Genomic DNA, 27,733 nt, shown 5'->3' with positions numbered 1-27,733 from the left:
GAAGGCTTCTAAGGGTCTCAGGTTTCAATGATGGTCTCAGTTTTAACTTGCAGCCTTAAGAGGAGTCTATCCCTACCAGTGGGCGGACATATAAGCTCTTGGTTCCTGAGATGAGCAAAGGCCACATCCTCTAAACTTCCTTCCCAGTGATATGACATTGTCAGCTCATGTGCATGTCTGTATTCTTTCCAGACCTGCAAAAATTTCCCTAGTTCTTTGAAAGGGCTCATGAGACTCCAAAGGCCATAATTATGTAAGGCTTTTACTTAAAGGCAGAGAATGTGGTGTAATAAGAGAAAGAGAATGCAGCAAATATCTGAAGTCCTAGACATCTCAAGGGCAAGATGTCCAAGGGTCCTATTCACTCCTACATGGACTGCACCGTGTCTCCAGGTTGAACCCCAGAATCAATATGAGAAATCATGGCTTTGTGAAAGTTCAAAGAGAAGCTTTCAAGGAGGCCCTGCAAGTCATCAAGCCAAGCTTATCAAAGCAGGTAGGCCACCTGCAAAAGGTAGGTGAAGAAGCTGACTCTGAAAGGTACCAGGGAACCTAAAATAGGGCATCCTAAACAGTGCAATTAAATTCCACTGCCCTGATTGTGACTCAGAGTAAAAACCAGACATGCACACTTCTCTTGAGATAAGTGCAGAGCTTTTTCATTCTATCAGAATGAAAATAGATCTCCACAAGTTCTCTCTTTCCTTTGGTTACTGGAAGTTTCTCTTACTTTCATATGAGCTCAGTTATACAATTAAAGGTATGATTGTTGTATTTTATACAGAACTTGTAGGTGATTTTTAATAGGGGACTTTCCAAGTTGTCTTGATGTTACTTAAATCAATAGTCCTCCATTATTTTTAACAATGGGAGTGACCACAGTTCATTGGGTTTACTATAATCCCAGTGGGCTGCAACACTTTTTGGAATCTGTACACTTTTTTTTAAGGTTTTGTTTTTAAGTAATCTCTACACTCAATGTGGGGCTCGAACTCACAACCCTGAGATCAAGAGTTGCGTGCTCTACTGACAGAGCCAGCCAGCGCCCCTGAATCTACACTCTTTATTGTATGTCTAACCTTCTAAGGTTACTAGATCCTGTTTCTTATACTTTAGGCCACTGGCTAGATTGCTACTTAAAAGAACTGTTTGCCATCTTACCTCATCAATTTTATTAAACTTCTGTTAGTAGAACTTGTCTCAATTATGCCTATTTCTTTTCTTTTCTTTTCTTTTCTTTTCTTTTCTTTTCTTTTCTTTTCTTTCTTTTTTTTTTTTTTTTTTTGGTGTGTGTGTAGTGGTGGTGGTGGGGTGTCCTTGTAACTAGAACAGCTCCTTTGGTGCCCCAGCAGTCTCTTGCCTTCCCAGGCCACCACTGCTGACATTTGATTCATTGAGCACACTTTATAACAGGGAATTTAAAAATTAAAGTTTCAGTGAAAGCAAATAACATATTTTGATCTGTTTTTTTTCCTGTATGAAACAAATGTTTTTCTTCATTTATCTTGTTGGAATTAAAAATTCCATTAACAGAGATTCCTCTACATAAATATGGAAATAAAACCGATTTCTTGTTGAATAAGCGTAAGAGAGAACATACATGTAGGTAGGCCATAAAGACTATAGAGCCAAAATAAACTTCTACACAATTTATTTGGCAAAGCAGGTACAAAGTTCGCTTGGGAATGAGATAGCTATTTGTTTAGTTAATTGACCTCGTCCAAAAGAATAATAAAACTTCTTTTATCCTCCCAAGAAACTAATGGTTACACCTGACACTGTGCACCTAAAGATAGAGGAGCGAACGAATGGCAACATTTTTTCCTACACTTTCATTGTCATGCCCGAGCCTTACAATTGCCCAGTGAAGGAGGAAATCACCCCATTTCAGACCGCAGAGACCCCAAAAGGTTGAAGTGACCTGTGCTGGAACATGCAGTCAGTGGTGTAGTGTTATGACTCCCCTCCCTCCCTCCTTCCCTCCCTCCTTCCTTCCTTCTCTCCCTTCTTTCCTTCCTCCCTCCCTCCCTCCCTCCCTCCCTCCCTTCCTCCCTCCCTCCCTCCCATCCTTCTTCTTTTCTCTTTAAACAATAAGTTGGAGTTTATTTTTTTCACATCAAAGTAGCACACAGGGATGTAAGTTTGGTAAAATACTGCATTTGGCCACTCTTTCACTGTTTGGTTTTCTTTTATATCTTTTGTTCTCATTTTTATTCTATATAGTTAAGTTTATTCTAATTTTCTATACATGACTAAGCTTTTAAATTACTGCAACATGTTCAAGGCTCTCTCTCATTATTGGGAAAGTGGAATTTTCCCTAAGGGGAAATTATAATTAACTCGATTACCTTTTATACAGAAAATAAAAGAAAAGAATATAGAGTTATTTTTTAAGTCAGGTTTTTAAATAAACCTTTCCCATAATTGATTAACATAAGTAAGATGTTAAGTGTGCCTTGAGCTCTATATTATTTTTATAAATATTCAAAATTATTCTCTTTATAATTTTATCAGGAATTTTTTTGGTGCTCATTGATTCTTTATTCTATTCTATGTATTATATATAGATATCTACATATCCTAGGCCTTACATGCACATGTAATTTGGAATATGTCAAGAAGCGATTTTGAGTGATAAAGCTACAGCAGCAAATAAAGAAAAGCTCAGCTTTCAAAGAACATATACTTCCGGGGCGCCTGGGGGGCTCCGTCGGTTAAGCGTCTGCCTTCAGCTCAGGTCATGATCCCAGAGTCCTGGGACTGAGCCCTGCATTGGGTTCCCTGCTCAGCAGAGAGACTGCTTCTCCCTCCCCCTCTCCCTTGGCTGCTCCCCCTACTTGTGCTCATTCTCTCTCTCTCTCTCTCTGTCAAATAAATAAATAAAATCTTAAAAAAAAAACAACCTTATACGTCTTTGGGGGAGAGAGATAGTATACAATTAAATATATTTTAGGTACAATACTCTGCGGCAGTAACAAAGAGGAGCAAGTTACAGCTGTGCAACATAATAGAAATCTAGAGAAATTCTCAAGTTTTGCACAACATTGCTGCAAGCATGTTGGTTTATCCCTCTTAAGGGAAACTGCAATGGAGTCCAGTACCCTCTCTAATAATACCAATGGTCAAGTGCTTTTTCTTATTACCATACACACTTGCAACTCTGAGAACTCTGAAACACAAATCCGATAACGTCATTTCCACGAGAAACTCCACGATGGCTTCTTGTATCCTAGAATCCTCTTCTCAAGCTTTTCCCCCAAAGTACCTCAGTGAGTAAAGGATGCAGTGAAGGGTATGATAACCAAGGCTTGAATGATTGTTGAAGACTGTGAAAATATTTAAATCTTGTATTTTGATATAAATATACCAGCAGATTTACGCTCTATACATAACATGCTTACTTTAAAATAATATTTTGTTTAGAATTGCATAGTATAAGGAGAAAACTGTCATCTATTGATTTGTGGGTGCAATACTGGCAAATTTTGCCTATTAATTTTAGAAAATTGAATTGAAAATTGACATTTTCATTTCAGTTTAATTTTGATTCTCAGATTTTGTATTGCAATTTTGTATTAATCTTTGTTTATTAGCAAATTGAGTAACATTCATGATAAAGGAAGATATGTGTGACAAAATGCTCCTTTCAAATACCAAGATTTTACTTTATCCTCTTTTAGCTTTATAGCTGTTAGAAAAAAGACCTTCAAGATAATTTATATTCTTTAGCATAGCAGTGTTGTTTGAACTAGCTTAGTAATAAAAATAAAAAGAAGGAAGGGGTGTTGGAAGAATATTAAGAATATTGGAATAATTCACAGAAGGAAGCGTTCTAGAAAGTAGGGCCACTCTGTTGCTGGGTGAAGTGGGGAGATACTGGGACCCTGGCCAGCCAGAACTGAAGGAGTCACCAAAGGTTCTTGGTCTTGTCATGAGAAGGAATTCAAGGACAGACATGCAGCACAGTTGATGAATAACAGAAGTGGGAATGTTTATTAAAGTGAAAAGTGCACTCTTGAAACATGACAGCAGGTGAGCTTGAGAGCCAGCGAGCTGCATGCCCCGGGGGTTGGGTTTCTTTTATTGACAGTTGTTAGTGGGGAGTGGAATATTGATTACTTGGGGCAGGGAAACAGTTTCTGGTTTTTTCTTCCTAATTTGGTCAGGGGTTTCCTGTCATAGCCACTGCCATCCTGGGCCTGTCTGGTTTGTTCCCTCTTGTGGAGGGAGGCCAGGATAAGCCTTGGATTTTCTAATAGCTGGCCATGACTTCCTCATTGCTGACCCTCAGAGTATCTTGTTAGAACCTAATTGCTTACTCTAACAACTCTAGAGTCCCTCAAAAAACTGAACCAGAGGTGCTTGGACCATTTTGGGGAATGACTCAGTTTCTCCTGGATATGTCCCGTTGTATAAAGGAGGTATGCGTGTTATTAAACTTCTTTTCATTTTTCTCCTGTTAATCTGTCTTTTATTATGGGGGTCTCAGCCACAAACCTAGAAGGGTAGAGGGAAAATTATTTCTCTTCTCTGAGCGATGCATCAGTAGAGGTCGTTTGACTAAATCAATGCAGGCATGTAAGTAACACTCACTTGGCTGTGGTTTGTAGGATGAGAAGAAAACAAGAGCATAGAGAAGAAATTCAGTTACGAGATATCGTTGGCAACGTAGAAGATGAATGAGACAAATTTGTGATTAGAAGTTGACTCCTCAAAGTGCGCCTTGATTGCACATGCCGTAGGTGTCTGAGCTCTAGGTCGCGTCTCTAACACTTCATCTCTCCATATAGCCTAGTACTTAGTAATTAGCGCTTTGACATAATTTAGAGGGAAAAAATAAAAGACTGTATTTAGTATTTATCCCAAGATTTAAGAACATAGATTTTATATTTTTTTCGTTTGCAATAGGAAGGAAGGTATTCTTTCATTCTTTTTCAATAATAATACAAAATATGACGATGGTACTCTTGCCACTTGACTTTCTCTGGGTCAGGTGTATTTTTTGGCCCTCACAGCAGGCGAGTTGAGCTGAGCTGATAGACCTTGCTGAGGGTGTTTAATTTGTTTTAACACGAAATAGCCATCTACTAAGTTCTTTGCTGTGCACCAGATCGATACAGACAGAGCTGAGTAAGGCACAAAGGTGGATAAGACACAATGCTGGTTTACTTCAAGGAACTGATAATGTAGTCAATGACGTAAAATGCATGTAAATAAGTATAGTCCAAGATATTTCATAAGCACTTTAAGGTAAAAACAGAATAAAACTTAAAATACTCCATGTTAATACTGAGGAAACAAAATTATTTCCTCTTAAGGTATTAAGAAGGACAGAAGGGACATAGGAATAAATAGGACTCAAATAATAAAGGAAATTTGAGGAAGGCATGCAAATTTGAGTTAGCAGTTTTCACAGAGCTTAACCTTTAATTTATGAGAGTAACTTTCACAAGGAATAAATGTATTTTGGACAGATACACAAGACCCGATCATCTGGTGTATACAGAGCACACAGGAGGCTAAGTGAATGAGTGTGAATGGGTAGATAGAACTCTGCCTCACTCCCAAAAAACTGAAGAGACGAGAGATAATGTACTATGCTCTGCTCTTTCCTAGTTAAGCATCGCCATCTCTTTCAGTTTTAAAGTTTCCTAATATGACAGGAGTCCAACTAATATCTCATTTTCAAATGGTTTTCAATTGTGTAAATCTCTATCTTTCATCTTTGCTTTTATTAGCATAGCAGTGTCCAGTGATTATAATGAGAGAGCATTTTTTTCAACTATTCAAATGTCATTTATTTAAGAAGCAAAATTTTTGCATAATACACTACAAAAGATCAAATAGATAAATAATTCAAGGAATATTTATGAGTTTATTCATTTGTTTTGCTAGTCTTCCTTCTCAGTAGGTGAATTAATGTGCGAATTAAATATTCATGAGCCAATTTGTGTTATTGGTTTATTTTGTGATATCCAGATGTTATTTTTTTCCCTCTTGTATTCAGTAATGATCATTTGAGATTCAAATGCAAACACTAGGCATAGTTGTCATACCTATATATCATTAAAAATGAATAATAAGGCACCATAAGAAAAAGCATTTTACTTATTGCTTTCTTTTCAATAAGACAATACCATTGGAATCTTATTTTCTACTTAAGAATAATTTTGTATCTACAACATCTATGCTTATAAAGGCAGCATTTCATAACATGGTAGTTTTAAAACTTTTGGTCTCAGAATCCCTTTTTATGCTTAAAAATTACTGAAAATCTCAAAGAAAACCCAAAGAATTTGTTTTATCTGGGGTATAACTAATAATTTTGGCTGTATTAGAAATATTGTAAATTAAAATTGGTAAAGTTAAAAATATTTATCAACTTACTTTAAAATAATAGTTATATTAACTATCATACATATTAACATTAATATCTTTATTTTATAAAACTACTCCTCCTTTCCAAGACCAAAATAAAAACCATACCACCATTCACTTGTCAACCCACCAGAATGGTTTCTGTTCTCAATATTTCATTGACACTTGTTTGGCAAGGACAACCAATATTCTTTATACTGTCAAATCCAACAAGTACTCCTTGCCCTTACGTTCTTATATTACAGGTTTTCTCTGTTGCACCTGAGGAAAATAATTAAATAATTAAATAAATAAATAAATAAATAAATATATATATATGTGTGTGTGTGTGCGCGCACGCGCACATATGTGTGTGTATGTATATACATTATATATGTGTGTGTATATGTATATATATACACATATATCTATTTTTTGCTTTAAACAATGAATTGTTTTTTAAAACTTAAAATAAGAAAAATACCTTTACTCACGTATTTATCATTTTCAGCACTCTTCATTCTTTGTGTAGAGCCAAGTTTTTGAAAAATCTTTTCATCTTTTTTTTTACCCTGAAGAATATCCTTAATTAAGTATCTTGTAGTACTGTCAACAAAGTCCCATTTGTTTGTGATGGAGAATGTGACACAAAATTCTAGTTAGTGTCTAGTTAGTGTCTGCTTGGTTTCTTTCAGTACCTTAAAGAAGTCTTTTCTATTTGTTTATTTATTTATAACACAAGTAGAGGGAGGGGCAGAGGGAGAGAGAGAGAGAATCTCAAGCAGACTCCGCACTGAGTGCAGAGCCCACCAACACAGGCCTTGATCTCAGGACCCTGAGATCATGACCTGAGCTGAAACCAAGAGTCGAACCCTAACTGACTGAGCCACCCAGGCTCCTCTAAGGAAGTCTTTTCATTGCTGACAGTATTTCTGATGAGAAGTCTGGTCATTATTAACATTAGTCCCCTGTACATAATGAATCTTTTGTTGACTGCTATAAATTTTTTTAAAATAACTGCTTTCAGCAATTTGATATATGTATTCTGGTATGGCTTTCTTTCTGTTTATTCACCTTGGATTGTAGAGCATTCTGGGATCTGTGTGTTCATAACGTTGATCAAATTTGGACATTTTTTTAGCCATTATTCCTTCAAATATTTTTCTGCATCTCCTCTCTTTCTGAAACTCCAGCTAAGGATATATTAAAATGCATTATTTTGCTGCACATATCACTAGATTCTGGTCATATTTTTTCAGGATTTTTTATCCTTGTGCTTCAGTTTGGATAATTTTTATTGCCCTTTCTCCAAATTCATTAGTCTTATCTTTTTTTCCTGTAACCTCTAACCTTCTATTAGACCAAGCTAGTGAATTTTTCATTTCAGTTGTTTTTTTTCACCCCTAGAAATTCTATTTAATTTAGTTTATTGTTTCCATTTATCTTTTCATTATGTGCATGTCTTTGTCAAATCCTTGAATATATTTGTAGCAGATGTTTTTTGAAGTCCTTACCTGTTAATTTCAACATCTCTGTTGTTTCTGGTTCTATTTACTGATTTTTTTTCCTGGTTGCAAGTCACATTTTTTTTTCTACTTCTTTGTATATTTTATAATTTTTATGGGATGCTGGACATTGTGAATTTTTTGTTCCAGGCTGGGAGGGACTGATTGATTCCAGGTTATATAACCTGATAAACACTAATAACCCTTAGTTCTTAAAAATACCAAAAAAGTTGGTTGGTTTAATAGCCAGTTGTTCCATATATATTTCATTCAGTTATTGGATTAAGTTGTCTCTGAATAACAACAGTCATAATGAGATAGGTACTAGTTAGCTGTTTTATGGTTTACATAACTGGAATAACTCGAGGTATGCGTTGATTTTCCAAGGGTGCTATGAGTCAGTTAACGTAGATGTTATAGATCTGGTTCAGGCCAGATTATACTAAAACCTGTGAGATTCAACTTGGAATTATTTGTCCCTATTAGTCCATATTCTAAAATCATTCTTTGGGGCACCTGGCTGGCTCAGTTGGTTTCAGCTCAGGTCATGTGGGATTGAGCCCCACATTGGGCTCTGTACTCAGCAGGGAGTCTGCTTCACTCCCTCCCCCTTTGCCCCTCCACCTGTTCCCATACTCTCTCTCTCTCTCTCTAAAATAAATAAGCAAATCTTTAAAAAAAATCATTCTTCATAATTCAGGCTTGGAGAAAATGTGGAACTTCTGAGAAAAAATATGAATTACATGTGTCAACAAATAGAATGTGGAGTTATGAATGGCAGTTCAATCCCCTCAATGTAGACAGCCATTTAGGAAGGCTTCATCGAACTCAGGTGAGTGAAAGAAGTAATGTTGAAAGCAACGAATCAGTATTGCTTTACTTATTAATATTTTATGTTCAAGTAAAAGCATACATTATCTGAAAACAATTTCAAATTTTGATAACATCACAGGATCTATTTACTAAGTCACTAGATGGGCAAGAATAGTTAGTATGTTATGTTGTTTTAGCAAAATGAAGAGATTAAGGTTGGAAGATCTAGTTTTTGGTCAAAGATCTAGTTTTGGGGTCAAAACTCTGCCCTGACAGTTGCTACTTGTACTTTGTTGGGCAAACTCTCTTAAGTTTTCTGTAGGTTTCTACACTGTGGATATTGTGTTAGAATTATGTGTCTGTATAATGAATTATATATTTGTATAATGCAAATGGTGATCTACAAAAACAAAACAAAACTCTTTCTTTCAACTTTAAAGAGCAAGCTAATAAAAGAAAGATATCCTGTAGTTATCCGCAGGAAGTACAAAGAACAATATATCGTTTCGAGTATATTATATGATTGTGATCTTTTCTTCTTTCGGTATGTATAAACAGTAAGTTTACAAGTGCTTATGGGAAAATGAAGGTGAAATGAAAGATGAAAGAATCACATGAATGTAAAAGACCAGATAAAAGCATGAGTGATTTTCTCTGTACTTTGTGTATTTAGAATATCATGCTTCATGGTATTGTCAAAAACAATTTCTCAGAGATGAAAAGAAATTTTCCCAGAAGACATCAGTGACTTATGAAAACAGATGAAGTCAAACCCTACAAAGTAAACACGTATCAGTGTGTCTCTGGGTGTTTACAGAGTTATGTCTTTCTGTCCCACAAATTTAGCTGTTTACTCTATCTTTAAATTTGTCTTTCTCTTTGAACCCATATAATCAGAAATTATGTGGAAAGAAAGGCTGATAAATATGACCTAGGTGAAAGGAATGATGTAACCCTTCTTTGGATATTACAGTGTGACAACACATATAAATGTGTGAAACATTACATGATATTAAGCACTGTGAAAGTGTATAAGGAATTGAATTATACTTTTTCTCACCTTCAAAGTTTATACAATCTAAAGTCTCTAGAGTATCGACATAGGTAAGTTAAGAAAGAAGAAAATATTAGGTAACAATTTTCACAGTCTTCCATGCTTAACATGTTGTAATTCAAAAAATTTTTTATATCATGGTCCAAATATAATTTTTTCAACTTTAGTAGCTAATAAATGCACAAATGTGGGCAAGGCGCATAACCTTTGTGTGCCTCCCTTTCCTTATATGAAAATTAGTACCGCAGTCTCTGCGCATGGCCTGGATTATTAATGCTTCCCAATATCCGTCTCATCTTTGTATTAGTAATGGTAAATCTCCTCTTCTCTGCTCACCTCTTCCCTCCCTTCTATACAAAGTGTTAGCAGGGAAGATGTCCATCCAGCAGGAGACTATCATTTCTATGCTAACCTCCCAGCAGCTCTGTGTGGCCATGGCCGCTCTCTGGTCATGTGACTAAGTCCTTGCCAATAAGACGTGCACTAGTTCTAGATCACACCTCTAGCGATAGTCTAATTTCTCTTATTTCCCTTTCCCCCATCCCTTGGTTTAGAATTCAGATACAGTGCTAACAAGCTAGCTTTGTGGATGAAAAGTGTGTGAAAGCAACAGTTTTGACCCGAGCTGTCCAGTCAGTGGTTACCAGCCTCTTGTGGCTGTGCAGCACTTAAAATGTGGTTAGTGTGACTGAAGAGATGAATTTTTTATTTTATTTGGTTTTAATGAATTTAAATTTAAAAATTTATACTCTAGTTATCAAAGAACTCTTTAAAAAATTTTTTATTTATTTACTTGAAAGAGAGAGAGAGCACAAGCTGGGGGGTGGAGCAGAGGGAGAGGGAGAAGCAGAGCCTCCCACTGAGCAGGGAGCCGGAGGCAGGGCTTGTTCCCAGGAGCCCGAGATCATGACCCAAGCTGAAGGCAGCTGCTTAAAGGACTGAGCCACCCAGGGGCCCCTCAAAGAACTTTTAAGTATGTTTGAAAAACACATAAATTAATCTATTTTTTAATCTATTTTTTTTCAACTGAAGCTTTTATGAAATCTAAATATGGACCAAGTATTTCCCAACTAACATGTAATTAAACATCCACTTAACATCCAATCGAGATGCAATGCATGTTTGAATTATAATATTTTGGATATAGTGGGTTAAATTGAATGAATTTTTAAAGTTAATTTCACCTGTTTCTTTTTATTTTTTAAAATGTGATTAATAGAAAATTAAAAATTACATATGTCCTTTACGTATATTTCTCAAGAGAGCACTGGTCTAGTGGATTGGAGAGCCACAAGATAGAAGGAACCCTGGTCTTTGGATGACCTCACGGACAGAATAATACAACAGCCCCGAGCCATTTACCAGTTTAGACTTGTATGTAGGAGAGCAATAAATCTTCTAATTGGCTTAAGTCACTATTTTGGTTTCTGTTAAAGTAGCCATGTACTGTTTTAACTAATAAACTACTTCATAGAGTTTGGGAAGGACTAAATGAGTTAATTCTCATTTTTTTAGAACAGATCATGTCTCAGACCAAAGGCTCAATGCCTATAAATTATTATCATTATTATATCTCTCGTTTCAATGAAATTTTCTACCCCCTTATAATTCTATATCATTTTATGTATTTGTATAATATAGTGCCATCATCATGATCAATTCCATGCATTTTTTAAAAGATTTATTTATTTGAGAAAGAGTGAGTGAGAGAAGCAGAGGGAGGGGCAGAGAGAGAGAGAAGCAGACTTCCCACAGAGCAGGGAGCCCAACGTGGGCTCAAACCCAGGACTCCAGGATCATGGCCTGAGCAGAAGGCAGACCTTTAACCAACTAAGCCACCAGGCACCCCTCAAATTCATGTATTTAAATTAGAATTCACTTTGGAAAATTTCTCAGATGGCATATGTTCCTGTTCTATAAGCTGTTAATCTCACAGATGATAAACAGCTCTTGCTCAGAGTTTTACTAATACACTTACTATGTTCAACCACCATCCCTTCACCATTATTTCTACAACCATACGGAAACCACAGTCACGTCACTGCACACCTCAAGGCCTTCTCTGGTTTTCTTTTCCTCTAAGGATAAGCACCAAACACATTCACACGCTCTTCCCAGATCCCCAGGATTACGTCTCCCTGTTGGTTTTCTGGGCTGTTCTCTACCCTGATTTTCTCTTATTTCTTCAATTGACATCTCAACATCTTGTGGATTTGTTTGATTCTTCCTTGAATATGTTCTCTTCCTTCAACATGTGGTTAAATGATACTTATCCTCCATGTTTTAGCTCACATGTTGTTCTCTTTAGAGAGGCCTTCCATGTTCGTCTCCTGCTAAATGTTCGCAGAGCACCTTGATGGCACCTTCCTGTACCACCCTGTCCCATGTCTCTTCTAGAATCTATGATTATCATCCTTACTATAAATGTAGCACTTTTCCCATTATTAAAATATGACACTTTTCTCTCCATTACTCACTTTTCTGCCAAGTTATAACTTCTTTAAGGGCAATATTTAATGTATATTTTGTACTTCCCCTCCCACATCAAGACAGAACTTCTTTTGTTTTTCTTTAATGTAAGCTCTACACCCAACGTGGGGCTTAAATTCACAACTGCAAGATCAAGAGTCTCATGATCTACTGACTGAGCCAGCTGGGTGCCCCAAGACACAACTTCTAATAAATGCATTGAACTGACAAATAAACTATACAAAAATTGACCAATATTTGTTGTGATAATTCAGAGAAAAATAAAGATCACGTCAGCTTAGTGATGGAGATAAGAACATATTTATGGAGCTACTAAGATGTGAGTTGGACCTTCTAAGATAGAATTCAGGATAGGGTTAAGAGAGTAGATTCTAGAACCAGAATGGCTGGGATTGAATCTTGGGTCTGCCAATTAGTAGCTATGTGAGTCTTAGCAAATAACATGAATTCTCGGTGCCTTAGGTTCTTCATCTGTAAAATGGAGAAGGCAAACAGCAGTGTTATTTGTAAGGTTTCAGGGAGAATTCAATGAGTTAATACAAATTGAGCTTAGAAGACAGCTTGACACCTAAGAAATACTTGATAAATGTGTGTTAAATGTGACCTTTGAATTAGAAGAAAGGAAGAAGAAAGGCATTTAAAACAGATTAAATTTCACAAAATATAATGAGGGGAAGTAAGAAAAAGAATGAATGAACTTACTTTTGAGATGCAGAAAATTTCTGTAAATGAGGAGTAAGAGGTAGCATAAGGAAAGCGTCAGTAAAGGACTTTAACATATAGTGGTTGGCAAGTCAGTGCACACTTTTTGTCAGAGCAAGTGGCATTCTTAAAATTATTTTTTGTTTGTTTTTGTCTTTCAGGATTGCCAGAGAAAAGAGTGACATAAAGAATTACTGTTAGAAGACCTTAAGAAGCATTATCTCTTGATACCGCAAAGCCCTGAGTAAGTATTAGTACCATGCCCGCCTTATTGATGGCAGAACTGAGGTAAGGAGACATATGAAACAGAACAAGCTAATGACAATACCAAAATCATAGACCTTCTATGGAGATTCAACATATGAAAAATATTTAACACTGTACGAAATACAGCAAGGATCCAGGGAAAGAAATCTATAGGTGTTAATATTTCTGCCAATCATAAGAGGGGAGTATTGTCCTCTTTTTCCCCTTTGTAGTCCCATATAATGTCGTGTAATGTAAGAAAGCTTTCACATTCTTTGTAGAGACAAAGTGTGGGTTTTAATTTCCATTTCTATGTGTTTACAAACATATACAATTAGGATAAGGTGAAACAAACAACAACATTAATTTCCCCTTGGGCTGGGGAGGGTTCTGTGCTGAGCATGTCTACAAATACAAGCCTGATTGCCAGCAGTGAGGACATGAAAGGGAAAAAAATGAGTGACAACTAGAGTAATTTATGGCTCAAACCCATTTCCTCAGAATTGGGATTGAGTCTTGAATATTGATTGCTGGTGGTTATTATGTGTGAGAAAGGAAGGGGCGGGTGAGGAGCTTCCGGGATGAGCTTGGAATGTGAGGGACGATGCACTGCGCGAGCAGTGGGCATTTGTGGGTGGGCTTATTGACAGGGACAAGGGCGAGACTTGGAGTCATGAGAAGGGTTCGCAGTGGGCATTTGTGGGTGGGCTTATTGACAGGGACAAGGGCGAGACTTGGAGTCATGAGAAGGGTTCGCAGTGGGCATTTGTGGGTGGGCTTATTGACAGGGACAAGGGCGAGACTTGGAGTCATGAGAAGGGTTCGCAGTGGGCATTTGTGGGTGGGCTTATTGACAGGGACAAGGGCGAGACTTGGAGTCATGAGAAGGGTTCATCTTTGCAGGATGAAGATAATGGGACAATCTTCCTTAATGGATGTCACGACACTATTAGAGCAAAGTAGCTCTGCAGAGCATTGAAAGAAATGGAAAGACAGCTGGGGACTCCTTGGGTTTATTTTTTCTATTTTCCCACATCTAGTCCACTTCTACCATCATCAGTCAATTCCACTGGAAAGCAATGAAAGGGGGAAATGGTTTTCAAATCATCAAATGTGTATACTTTTGTTTGTTACAGGCTCTAAGTGGACTCCTTAATGAGGAAAAAGTTGCAGTAACTGTCTCAAATTGGGTTGGAAGTTGTAAATGGCTTTTGATAAACCACAATGTTTTTTCCATTATTATTAGAATATATTAAGAGTTACTTAATCATTTTATAAATAGCACACAATAGCCTAGGATAGAGGATAATGTATTCCAGGTGATTTTCTTATGTGAATCATCAGTGTTTTCTTACTCTTTCATTAACATGCTCAAACTTGCTTAATAAAGAAAAATAATGTTGATCAGCACGTTATTCAATAGTTGTAAATCTCAAGGGATAAGTGGACATTTGATTAATTCTGGAGAAAATGTGTACTTGGAAATGAGGCTCAGAAGTGATGACCATTATGTATTTTTGGATTATTTAAAATGTTAAAGTTTTCAGGCATCTGGGTGGTTCAGTCGGTTAAGCGGCTGCCTTCAGCTCAGGTCGTGATCTTGGGGTCCTGGGATCGACTCTCGCATCGGGCTCCCTGCTTGGCGGGGCGCCTGCTTCTCCCTTTCCCTCTGCCTCTCTCCCCTGCTTGTGCGCTCTCTTTCTCTCTCTCAAATAAATAAATAAAATCTTTAAAAAAACCTAAAATGTTAAGGTTTTCAATCCAAAGGCAAAAAGTAATACCTGTGTTACAAGTGTGTGACCTGTATCATTAACATGCCTGTGCATTTTTTCATTTCTATCCTAGAATGTTAAGTACTTAACACTTCACCCTGCTGATAAAAGTTGTAATTGTCACAAGGGAAGGTGAAGCCATTCCTTTTTTGACATGAAATCATACTTTTAAAAAGCCGTAATGTTTAAACACAAATACATTGCAATCGTCTTTTATTTAATTCTCTAAACAAATAAAAGCATTGTCTCCCTGCCCTTTTTACAAATAATGAAATTGCTTCATATTTCTGTGCCATCAATAAAAAGGGCTTGAAGAGAGTCTATGTTATAAGTTACAGCAGGTCAAACCTTTCATGTTCAGGTTCTTTTCCATCACATAAAAGCACGCTCTGGCCCCAGGTAGTCTTTGAAAGCAGATAGTATTTTTTCACAGAACATGGATGTCAAGGAGTGTGGATATAGCCTGACAAGTAAGTGGAAATTTTGTGAGAAGTGGGAATTCAGTGGCAATTATTATTAACTGAAAGAGTGGGATTTTGAGTGTTACTTGTCAAAAAGTGCAGACTGTAGAACAAGTCTTATTTTATATGATTATTAATCACATATATTAATCATATATCACATATTTTGACAAAAACATATTAGCAGTCTTTGTCTTACTTACATATTTAAAACAGTCATTTTGTTATTAAATATAAATTTAATATAGTTTTATGTTGTAGGTTCAATGTGTAGTTGCACTATTAATGGAGGATAATTCTTATGCCAATATATCAACTCTTGGTTTTTATATCATTTCTTTATAAACATTTCTTTATAAACATTATAAACATTCTTTATAAACATAAACATATTCTCTATAAACGTAGATTTTTTTAAAATTTCACTTTTTCTTGTAATTGTTTCCACTATTTATTTTTTTTATAAGATTTTATTTATTTATTTGTCAGAGAGCAAGCAAGAGAGAGCACAAGCGGGGGGCGCGGCAGGCAGAGGGAGAAGCAGGCTCCCTGCCCAGCAGGGAGCCCGATGTGGGACTCGATTCCAGAACCCTGGGATCATGACCTGAGCCGAAGGCAGATGCTTAAGTGACTGAGCCACCCAGGCGCCCCTCCACTAATTATTTAAAAGGAGTTATGCTTCTAAAACTTTAGTTACTTTAGAATTTATTTATGTTATTATTATTCATTCTGTAGAGCACTGAAACTTTAAAAAGCAATTTTCCTCTAGAAAAAAAATTTTATAAAGAATTAACCTAATATATGTCTGTCTACAGGGTCATTATGTAATATGGAAATTTGTTTTTAAGTACACTGCATGCTTTACAAATCATCTCATATTTCTGTAATTTCTGTCTTACACAGTTTTTTCATACATCAGGTTTTTATTCTTTATGGAGAAAGCTCTAATAGAACATTTTTATCTGTCATACATAAACACTTTAAACTGCTTAAACACTGTATCAAAACTAAACCAAATTGATTTTGCTACAGTCTGAAAAAAATGCAATCTGAAATATATAGGGATTGGTTTATTTTATTTTAAGAAAAATCTATTAAAACTGGAAGCATTTAATACCACTAAGCTTATAAAATCAAAACTACAAAATTTAGCTAGAAATTATTTTCTGATTACTTCCTATTTTTCTGTCTCGCTGTAGGCAAACACCTTGATATTATGAATTATAGTTTATACTTCCTTTTCCCCCCCACATTGCCCAGAACATTAAAAGATACTTAAGAATGACTTGTTTGCTGGATTGGTTGTTTGGCTTAATATTTTTATTGAAGAGGACCTCAGGATGTACTAATTTTTAAAGGATAACTTAATGGTCTTTGGATTCAAACATCTGTCTATAAATCCTAGTTCTACCATATAAGCTATTTTTGTTAATAATAATAGCATCTATATCATAACCCTGTGTCATGAGGATTGAATAGAACAATACATGTGAGATTTTAGAATTATTTAGAATTATTTAGATTTAGGATTATTACTATTACTTAACTTCCTTAAGTTTGTTTCTTTATCTGCATACTGGGGAAAATGGGATTATGTTGTAGGCTTATTGTGAGGATTAAAATGTGTGCAAGGCACTTAGAGCTCTTAATATATAGTGGACATTATTACGCATTGTTAAATGTTAATGACGGGATCTTATTATGAAGTAGGCATTGTTTTTTATAATTAAACATGAAAGGTCTTAATTACTAAATTCTTAATCCTGTACACTAAGCTAATATGAAACTAACAACCACAAGTTGTATCATTTGTTCTCTATCTGGTTATAAAAGAGCCTTACATAATTTCAGTAGTAGTAATGCTTCGCTCCAGTTTATACCTACCCACCAGAGATCACCTGTGGATGTAAATCAGAATTTCAATGATTATGAATTTCTTGAAAGCATCTATTTACAGATAAAAGCACTACATGCATATTATCAGCATGCTTAAATAATCACAAAATATTTCCTTTTTTAACTTAGATAAGGAAGAGATGAGAAAAAGTTCTGGTCATACTTTTCAGTCAACTGAGAAAAATGTGATAAAAGGTGCTCAGACTGAGACTGTAACGACTAATTTATCAAACGCTTATGCTTCAGGTATGGATGTCAGTAACATGTTGTCTCATTCTTTCCTTCTTTTTTGTCATCTACTTACTGAAGCAATTGTAATTTCCTAAAGATCTGATGTTTAACTGTTTTTTGTTTTTTTGTTTTTGAGAGAGAGAGAGAGCGCGCGCATACAGGGAGGGACAGAGGGAGAGGGAGAGAGAATCGCATGCAGGCTCCATGCCCAGCCCGGAGCCTGACTCAGGGCTGGATCTCACAACGCTGAGATCATGACCTGAGCTGAAAGCAAGAATCAGCCGCTTAACCAACTGAGACAGCCAGGCGACCCTTGATGCTTTAATTTACTTATAAACGTACAACTACCAGCTCATTTTTTGACAAGGCAATATAATAAGGTCCACCTGGGGGATCTTGAAGGTTCGGTTACTCCAATGGCGTTAATCTAAAATGGCTTTGTGTGTGTGTGTGAGAAAATTGTTATCCAGTGGGACTTTCAATGAAGATTATAAGTAAGGTTTGGACACATGCTACTTGTTGTTTGACATGGCCTTTTAATATCTTTAATTTCCAATGATCAAAACTCTATCCCCATGGTGATTTTCTTTGGTTCTCTAGTTACTGATCTGGCTGTTTTATCTGTTTTTTTTCCCCTCTAGATTTGTTGCCATCCAAGGATAGTAAAGATTTAACAAAATGTTTTTTGCTACAAGTGGTAAATATTCTTCTGAATTACATCAAAAAAACTTTTGATGTTAAGAGTAAAATACTGGACTTTCATCATCCTCATCAACTTCTTGAAGGTTTGGATGGGTTAGACTTAGAACTGTCTGACCACCCTGAATCTTTGGAGCAATTACTTGTTGACTGCACAGATACCTTAAAATATGGTGTTAAAACAGGTGATTTTCAAATCGATGTGTTTGAACTGGAGATGTAATGAGTAGTCTTAAGTTTATGTGTATGTTGAAACTGGTCCAGTTTTACTCATTTTTATTTAAACTATTTGTCTAGTTTATTTTCAAATTGGTGTTATCATATATGAATTGTTTATTAATTAACAAAGAAAGGTAAAAATAGTTTTGTTTGGGAAGTTATATCCAATGGCAACTAAATGTACCATTTTAACTTATTTTCACTTACCTATTTCATTTGGTCATATTCATTTTTGATGCTCAATTGATTATCCTTTTACACCAATAAAATATATAGATAATATATATGTATATATTTAATAAAATATATATATAAAATAAAATATAGAGATAAAATATATATGTATAATTATGTATATATACATCCCATATTTTAGAAATTGTGTTTTCTGATTAACTTTATTGTAACTTTATTCTTAACCACTTAAAGCAATGATACTTTCAGGAGCTAATACTGTTTGAATAGGCTCTATGGACCCTTTTCTCTAAAATCTTAGATGTATACTAAATAATGTATCGGAAACAACATAATCTTTGGAAAGAGGCACACTTAAAATAGTGTATTTTTGACATCCCAGAAATTTTATGCATCACAAATATTTAATCTTCAAACCAAACTGATCAACCATGCCAACAAACAAAAATGACTTATATTTAAGAATGCTCATTTCTACATCAATTTTAATAATAAAAAACAAAACAAAAGTATACTCATTTTGACATTTACCTTATATAAACTGGATATCCTTTGAGAGGATACTATGCAATGTTACCATTTAAAGTCCCAGGAAAGTCATGGGGAATTTCTCACAGAATTTTAATCCTTCTAAAAAGACATACCACAAAATAATATGCGCTATATGATTTCAATTATATTTAACTATATTTTAAACTCTGTGTGAAAGTGTATATATGTATACAACACATATAAAACTACCTATTTATAAAAATACATTCTTAAGTTATACCTTCCAAATGTATTTATTATAAGTATTTGGATAGCTATGTAGATAATTTCTCTACATATACGTATAAAAATTCCTGTTCTGTATGTATCGTTTTCTATTCTATGCACTTGTATAACATATAGTATATGTACAACTAGAAAAATATTATTGAATAAGGCAAAAAGAAAGCCTCATAGGATTCTGAAATAAAAGGCATGTTTTAAGACTAAGGTCAACCATATAAAGTAAATGTGAAGTGGAAATAAATTTTAGTTAGAAATAAAAATAGAGAAAAAATTGCCCTGAAAAACAGCAGGGCAATTGGGAAGCACTCTGACAGATGTAAATCAAGTTCTTTTTCCTTCCCTTATTCGGCATCGCAAGTGTAGATGAATCCCTAGGGGCCCATTCCCTGCGTTTATTTCCCAGTATCAAGCACGGAGGGAAAAAGCAAAGATGCTGAGCAAGCGAAAAGTAAATAATAGAAAGAAACACTCCGTGATGCAGCCACAACTTCCAGGCATTCCGTTCCTTCCAATTTAATGAACATTTACTGAGCACCTACGCATTAAAAACCATGCAGATGCTGTGGGAGGAGGGGCGCTGCAGGTGGGGGAGAGTGACCGGAGAGAAAAGGTTTGCAGAGAGCTGGGAGGCAAGTCATCCTTGAGCTCTGTTGTCAAACAAGTGTCAAGCGGCTAAGGAGGCATTAATTTAAACTGAGTTGGATATAGAATGTTCAATGTGGCAACTAATGCTTGGTGATTCTTTATTAATATAAAACTTCAAAATATCATTGTGAATATCAGTCCAAAATATCAGTCCAAAAAACGTGGAAGCGGTTTTGAGAAAAAATGATTGAATTTGGTTTAGGTGGTCCCTTCCTCACTCACTGAGGTGGTTTCATGCATTCCGGCCTGGGTCTTTCTACTTTCCACCCAGGATGGGTTCCTCCCCCCAAGCTTATGAGCTCTTTCTCAGCTCGGTGACTTCTCCCAAGCTGTTCCTCCTACCCATGATGCGTCTCCTCCTACCCATGATGCGTCTCCTCCACCCTCTGTCTGGAAGCTAACTTCAGATCTTACCTGAAAGATCACTTCCTCCAAGAAGCCTTCTCTAAAGATTGTCCCTGCTCCCCTGACCACCTTAGGCCCCCCAGGAATGGTCTTATAACATCCCGATCTTTTCCTTTGTGGTGCTTTTCACAATTGCAGTTGAACAGATTGGTGTTTGCCTCCACTGGTCAGTAAGACCCGCACAGCGGTGGCTCCGTTCAGCTTGTTAACTACCGTGTCCCCCCATGTTAAGCACTGCCCCTGCCTGTGAGAGCTCTCAGTAGTGCTTATTGGATGAAATAATTAGTTTATGTGTGCGTGATCCCTGAATACCTGTTCACTGAGAAACTGCTAGAAAATTGAACCGCTTTTTAGCCTTGTATTTTTATTTTGGCTCATTTATAGTTTTGTCTGTTTTCTAGGACACCCTCGCTTTTTTAACCAGCTCTCCAGTGGCCTAGATGTCGTCGGACTTGCCGGGGAATGGTTGACCGCCACTGCCAATACCAACATGTGAGTGTCCTTCTGGGCCAAGGAACGTGAGCCTCAGAGACATGCGTAAGCAAGAGTGAAGGTGTAGATTGTGTATTTTTGCTGGATACGATGCTTGCCGTATCAAAAGCAAATAGCCCGTACCCTGCGAGAAATGCAGAGAAGCTGCTCCATGTTCCCTGGGTAAGGCTGTTTGAGGTTTATCCAGTCCTCTGGCCAGTCTCCAAAAACTGGCAGGATCTGAATTCCTTGGTGAGGAGTAGAGGTCAGTTGATCAGTCCGGGTTACTAGTGTGCAGACTGTGAGTCCGGTTCTAGGGTTGGAATCACTTAAACACTACCCCAGAGAGCCCCCAGCATCCCATAGCCCAAAACACACACGAGTGTGTGGGAAGCTGCCCGAATACAAATTAGAACCTGAATCTGATCAAAGGTGAAGAAAGTAAACTTCTAAAGGAAATCTAAATCCAACTCCAATGTGACTCTTTAAAAATTTGACCTTTGCCACAGCAGAACCATTGGTCATATACAAATTAGATCTGCTGCCGCCGTGTTTTGAAGTAAAGTTAATTTTAGGGCAATATTTTTCAAGGTTGAAAGGACAGGGAAATGATTGGGTATGAAATTGAAAGGAACAGTCTGTGTCAAATGTTAATATAATTTAACTAGCAATCAAAAGAGAGAGCTGGTAGGAATTTAAACTTTAAAACCAAGAACTAAATGTTTATGAGGAGAGACTGCTTTGCGATGTGGAAAAAGTAAGGTTTACTTTAACTGTTTAGTGATCATTGGGGTTTTAATGATGCATGGCTCCTGGTAGGATCGGCATTTTATAGGTATAAAGTGCAAACATCAATGGCTTACACAAGCTACTGCTATTTTTAATTTTCACTGCTTGATTATGAACTTTGAAATATGCACAGAGTAATATGTTACTAAAAACACCTTATCTTTGGAGAGAATATGTTTCTTTGCTATATAAATGATTACATAAGACTTTATTTATAAATCTTACTCCATTGTTTAGAATCCCATGGTTATTAGACTTAATCATTCTCTATTGAGGCAAATACAGGAGAAGAGTAGAAAGAACACATGGGCAATGCAGAGAGAAGGGATTTCAGAGACTCTTCTTTACCTTCAGTTTCTTCCTTGTTAATGAACGGAGATCTCTTACCATACTCTGAGATCATAGAAACATGCGAGGTGGAAATAAGGAGAACCAAACTCCAGTCCTAATTCTACCCTGTACAGTGCTGGGAAGTTAAATGAGTCTCTGTTGTCTGAAAATAATGATGCCTACTCCATGGCACGGAGATAGCATCGGAGAGGTAATGTGGGTAGAGGTGGAAGCTGGCACAGCACGTGCTGGCAGAAATGAGCCGGTTGAAATACCAGTGTATGAGGCTTGCTTCCTTTGTTTTTCTTAGAACTAGAGTCTTAATTCTCAGAGGCAATGGGTTTCCTTACTGGGTCTCTGTGCGGGGCCCCTGGCAAGAGCTTATGCGTGACGACTTTATTAGGCCACGCCACCCTGAAGAACAGGGTTGAGGACAGATGAAGGGAGTCAGGACAGGGCAGAGAGCAACATGAGGGAGGTGATAAACCTGCTTATACCACTAGTATGAGCAGAAGCGAACGGTCCATCGTCTGGGAGGCAGTGCCCTCCCGTAAACGGGTGCTTCAGAGGGCGGTCTATCTGCAGGGAACAAGGGGACAGAACTGATTTGCCACCAGCTCTCTTATGGCCAAAGGACTGCACCATGGGATGTTAACTCCCCCATGGTTGGGCATTCTTGGGACTCCCAGAAGATTCCATGGCTTGTCATGCCTGGATGCAAAAGGCGACCCCTCCCCCAGGCTGGAGGTTAGCGCCTGCCTTGTAGGTGGGAGGCGAATCTCTGCTGGGTTGTGAGTGTGTCTGAGTGAAAGTGGTCACAGCAGTGGCTGGGCCTGAATTATGTCCAGAGGCTTTCGAGACAGAGCAATGTGAGAGCATCTCGAGTGGCACGTGAATGGTGTCCGGTATTGCTGTCTCTATGTAACAACACTTACAGCAGTCTTTAAAAGGGTTTTGAGGACAAATAAAAGAATTTCTTAAAAATAACTGAACCAACTGTTTGATTTCAGAACGCACGGTAAGTACTTCATTGCGTACTGTATACGGTATGTAGAGACAAAACTTACAGACTTCTTTTTCATCTTAGCTGCTTCGTTTTGTGGAAGGGACTCTGATCTCACAGAGTGACTCAGAGGAGAGTCCCCATTGCCACGCTCTCCGAATTCTTGTTCAGGAATCCTATGCTGCCCTTGCCTTTCACCGTCTACTTGCTTCGAGCGGTTACTGAAAATATAGGAGTTTTTAGCCTGTTTTTGGTGTGCTCGTCCAAAGTACAATTTTTAGGTAGAAAATCATTATCAATCGATTTTGGGAAAAGGCTTTTTCTACCTGTTTCATGTTCTGCCCAATATCATCTGTAGCTCTAGATCTCTCTCTAACTTGCCCCATAGAGATATAAAACGGCATTTTCTGGCCGTAAGAGTATTGTGTATGCGCTGAGGGCTAGGGGTTGCTTTCAAAATTCCTTTTGGTGGGAAAGAAATTCCCAGTTACTGCACAAAACAATGGAGTCCATGATACTCTCTTTGTAGATCTTTGTAGAACTAATATACTCTTAATCTGGAAGGGGTGATTTACAGCATGTAAGTTTTAACTATTTCTTCTACAGTTTTCTGTAGAATACCAAAAAATGTGTATAACCTTATTTAGCACATGATTTTATTTATCCTTTTCCATTTTATATGATTCACAGTAGAAATCTATGTATGTAATATAGGTTTACCTATGAAATAGCTCCAGTATTTACTGTCATGGAAACAATTCTTCTTAAGAAAATGTATGAAATTATTGGCTGGCGAGAAACAGAAGCAGATGGAATATTTGCACCTGGTAAGAAAAAGCAAGAAATCATTTCTCCCAAATAAAATATATACTAGGAGGCACTCAAAATATATTTCAATGAGTGCTATTATTTTTAAGAGATAAATGTTCATGAGCTATTGTGTTATTTATAATTGTAAACAAAATTTCCATAAATCTAAAAGTTATGAATTGTGGTGTTTGACATTTCTCTCAACACTTTCAAGGAAAGACATTTTAAAAATAATGTTGTTGCGGGACGCCTGGGTGGCTCAGTCGGTTAAGCATCTGCCTTCGTCTCAGGGTCCTGGGATCGAGTATCGCATCGGGCTCCTTGCTCAGTGGGGAGCCTGCTTCTCCCTCAGCCTCCACACCCCCAATTGTGCTCTCTCTGTCTCTAATAAATAAATAAAATCTTTAAATAAGGAAAGCAAAGGAAAGGAAAAAGTTGGTGATTTGGCACTGTTTTAGTTTCAGAAAGCTCTCAAATTGTCATGATTTCAATAAACATTTCTGATGTTTGAAATTACGTTAACGTTACTATTTCTCTTGCACAGGTGGAAGTATATCCAACCTCTATGGTATATTAGTAGCCCGTTATAAGCAATATCCAGAGATAAAAAGACAAGGCATGACCGCACTCCCGTGCATCGTGTTATTTGTTTCTGAACAAGTAAGTATCAAGTCTAGATTTTTCCAACTTTTAAGAGTCTTCTGGGATCAACTGTAAAGTAATTGGAAGTCAGAGAATATTAGCTTCACTATAACAATATATAGGTTCAGTAATCTCTGTGTCTGGGTCTTCATATTGATATTGGAAAGAGAAAAAACAACTTTCCAGTCAATATAAGCTCTAGAGATTAGCAATACAGATAATTCAGGATTAAAATTTAATTTCAGAATATGAGAAACTAACAAAAAACGGGATTATAAATATAAAGCATTGTGCTATCTTTACCAAAAAAACAAGCTATAAAAATTATAAAGACTTAATGATTCTCTTTATCATTGAAGGTATAGAAGAATGTGATTGATGTTTTATTTTTCCAGTGAGGATCAAAGGAATCAGTTAAAGAGAAAGGCTTATTTTTATAGACTAGGTCCTCAGCCAAATGTGTCTGATATTGACAGTGTATCCACTGATGTCTTTTTGTTTTAGTCTTCCAATCTTGTGCACAGCATCAACCCTACTTTTTAAAAAAATCAATTCGTCCCTTTAATAAATCTGGTCACATTTTTCTTTTCCACCTCAGCAACATTTGTGATATTAAAATGTAATAGTCATCACAGTTCGAGAATTCCATGTAAAAAGTGCCTGGAAACACAGGGTTTTCTTTGAAATGTCTCTGTGTTTGTGATATGCTTCTCTGACCAAACTCAAATTGGTATTATATACAGGCATTTTATCAAGTTGGAGACTACTGCTGCATAATTAATGTCATTTACTGTAAAACTTAAGATGCTGCTTTACAAATGTCATTTTCATTATCTGACATATAATTTTTGCACAGAGTGAGTAAATATGCTGAATTTCCATAATGTAGATTAAAAAATTCATTTCCTATTTAATTGGTGCATTCTCCATTGAAATGAAGCAGAGTTAAGGTTTTAAATTTCTGCATTTTTTTTTTCTTTCATGTATCTGGTCCTTTCCTGGCAACTAAAAATAACCAGGTCCAAGTTTAGATCTTGAGCCGCTAATACCTCCATCTTACTGATATTATTTACAGCAGGCAGAATGATACAAGGAAATAGTTATCTAGGAGGCAAGAAATCAAAGTTGGTGTCAAAGTCAAAATTAAGAATTGCAGGCATCAGAAAATCAATGCATTTCTCCAAGCCTCACGCCTTAAAAAAATATATATATATGTGTGTGTGTGTGTGTGTGTGTGTGTGTGTGTGTCTGTAATGCAGGAGTTACAAATGTCTGAGAATGTTAGGATTTTATCACCGGAGAATATTATTACTAGATTTATAAGTGACACGACTTTCTGCGCATATGGAGCACTAGAATGTTCAAACTCCCACTGCATGTGAAGAGTTGTGTGATGCTTAAAAGAGGCGTCACAGCCTCCTTCATCTGAACAGATGTCACGATGAAGGTCTGGAAATATGCCTTGAGACCTGTATGGGTGTGTATACCCATTCTAATCTTTGTGTTTGTGCCCCCAAATGCACTAGTGTAAATGATCATGGAATGCAGAGAAATGAATGCCTTTCCTATTTTCATTTTTGCCCAAGGGTCATTATTCAGTAAAAAAAGCTGCAGCAATCCTTGGTATTGGAACTGACAATGTAATTGAAGTAAAATGTGATGAAAGGTATGTTTCTAACATATTCTCAAAAATCGTTATTATCATTATGCTTCGTAGATTAAAATCCTATGTCCTATTCCAATTTTTAGCAAGAATACTCTCCCAGTTTCAATAAATTTTAACTGCCATTAGTATGAGAGAAGCGCCAAAATTATCCTATCCTATTCTTAAAATTTCTTTACTAAATTTGGTCTTATATGAGTGGGACTGTCAACGTATATTCCCGATTTTAAATATATTGAATTCTTTGCAGTATAACTACACACGAAAATAGGATAATATTTGTAGAAAAAATTCAACTGCTTTAGCAATCTACAAGGGGAAAATATGTTTCCATTTTCCTTGAATACGCTTCCGAAGTAAATGATATGACAAATATTACATATATTCTGAGGATCATTTTATGCACATCAATTCTGTGTGTATTCTGTAACTTGCTTTCATAGTTTTTTTGGTTTTATAATATGTTTTAGAAATCTTATCCCATGAATTCAGGCAGACTTTATTCTTTTTTAATTACTTCTGAGTTTTCCATTTTATGAATGTCACAGAATTTCATAAATCTTATTTTAAAAGACACTTAAGGGTTTCTCCCTAGATGTTAGTGTTTAAGAACAATGATTAAATGAATATAATTGTATAAAAATATTTGAGAGTCTGTGTTTGAAAATCTCTCATGAATTCCTAGAAACAATAATTGATTCAAAGAATGTCTAGATTTACAATTCCATAAATATTTTTTATTTTCGAACATTTTTAAGTTAATTGATGCTTTTATCTACAATGCTAACCCTGAATATTATCAGTATTTTTATCATTGAAAATTCTCACCAGCCAATTCTATATTACCGTGATTTGTCTGTTCATGTTCTTTGCCCATTTTTTATTGGTTGTTTATTTGTTATTGGCTGGTAAGGAATCTTTATGTATTTAGAAATTCTGAAATATATAGTAAATGAATATAAAATATCTTGCAAATGTGTTTTATAAGTTTATTTTTCAGTAATTTATCACAAGTTGTTTGATTTTCTTTATATATTCTGGGTACATTTCCTGAGAATCACCCCCACCCAAGATACTTTATATCTTTTTTTATTATTATGAATGGGATATTCTATTATTTATTCACAACAGTTAGTTTTTTAAAATAGGAACATGATTTACTCTTGTAAGCACCCAGTTGCTCAACATTCTTATTTTTAAAAGCTTTTTAACACATAATTTTAGATATTCCTGGTACACAGCCATACGTACTCCCATTAGGCTTTATTCCTCTTTTCTTTTTTCTTCCCCTTCCTTCCTTCCTTCCTTCCTTCCTTCCTTCCTTCCTTCCTTCCTTCTCTCTTCCTTCCTTCCTCCCTTCCTTCTCTCTTTCTTCCTCCCTTCCTCCCTTCCTTCCTTCCTTCTTTCTCTCTTCCTTCCTCCCTCCCTTCCTTCCCTCCTTCCTCCCTTCCCTCCTTCCTTCCTCCCTCCCTTCCTTCCTTCCTTCCTTCCTTCCTTCCTTCCTTCCTTCCCTCCTTCCTTCCTCCCTCCCTTCCTTCCTTCTTTCTCTCTTCCTTCC

At 36.4% G+C, this 27,733-nt stretch overlaps 1 protein-coding gene across 1 annotated transcript in view; it reads left to right on the top strand.

Moving 5' to 3' along the window:
• Positions 1–412: 412 nt before the first annotated feature.
• Positions 413–27,733, top strand: part of LOC113253470 (glutamate decarboxylase 1-like) — a 44,247-nt gene continuing 16,926 nt past the window's right edge. The window contains exons 1-8 of the mRNA XM_048218578.1: positions 413–514; positions 1,757–1,910; positions 17,426–17,542; positions 18,169–18,411; positions 20,869–20,959; positions 23,775–23,887; positions 24,415–24,530; positions 26,099–26,178. Coding sequence (XP_048074535.1) covers positions 413–514; positions 1,757–1,910; positions 17,426–17,542; positions 18,169–18,411; positions 20,869–20,959; positions 23,775–23,887; positions 24,415–24,530; positions 26,099–26,178 — 1,016 coding nt within the window. The remainder of the gene's footprint in view (positions 515–1,756; positions 1,911–17,425; positions 17,543–18,168; positions 18,412–20,868; positions 20,960–23,774; positions 23,888–24,414; positions 24,531–26,098; positions 26,179–27,733) is intronic.

This window comes from Ursus arctos, unplaced genomic scaffold, assembly GCF_023065955.2.
Source record: "Ursus arctos isolate Adak ecotype North America unplaced genomic scaffold, UrsArc2.0 scaffold_17, whole genome shotgun sequence".
Classification (NCBI taxonomy): domain Eukaryota; kingdom Metazoa; phylum Chordata; class Mammalia; order Carnivora; family Ursidae; genus Ursus; species Ursus arctos.
This window is presented reverse-complemented; position numbering and strand designations above follow the sequence as displayed.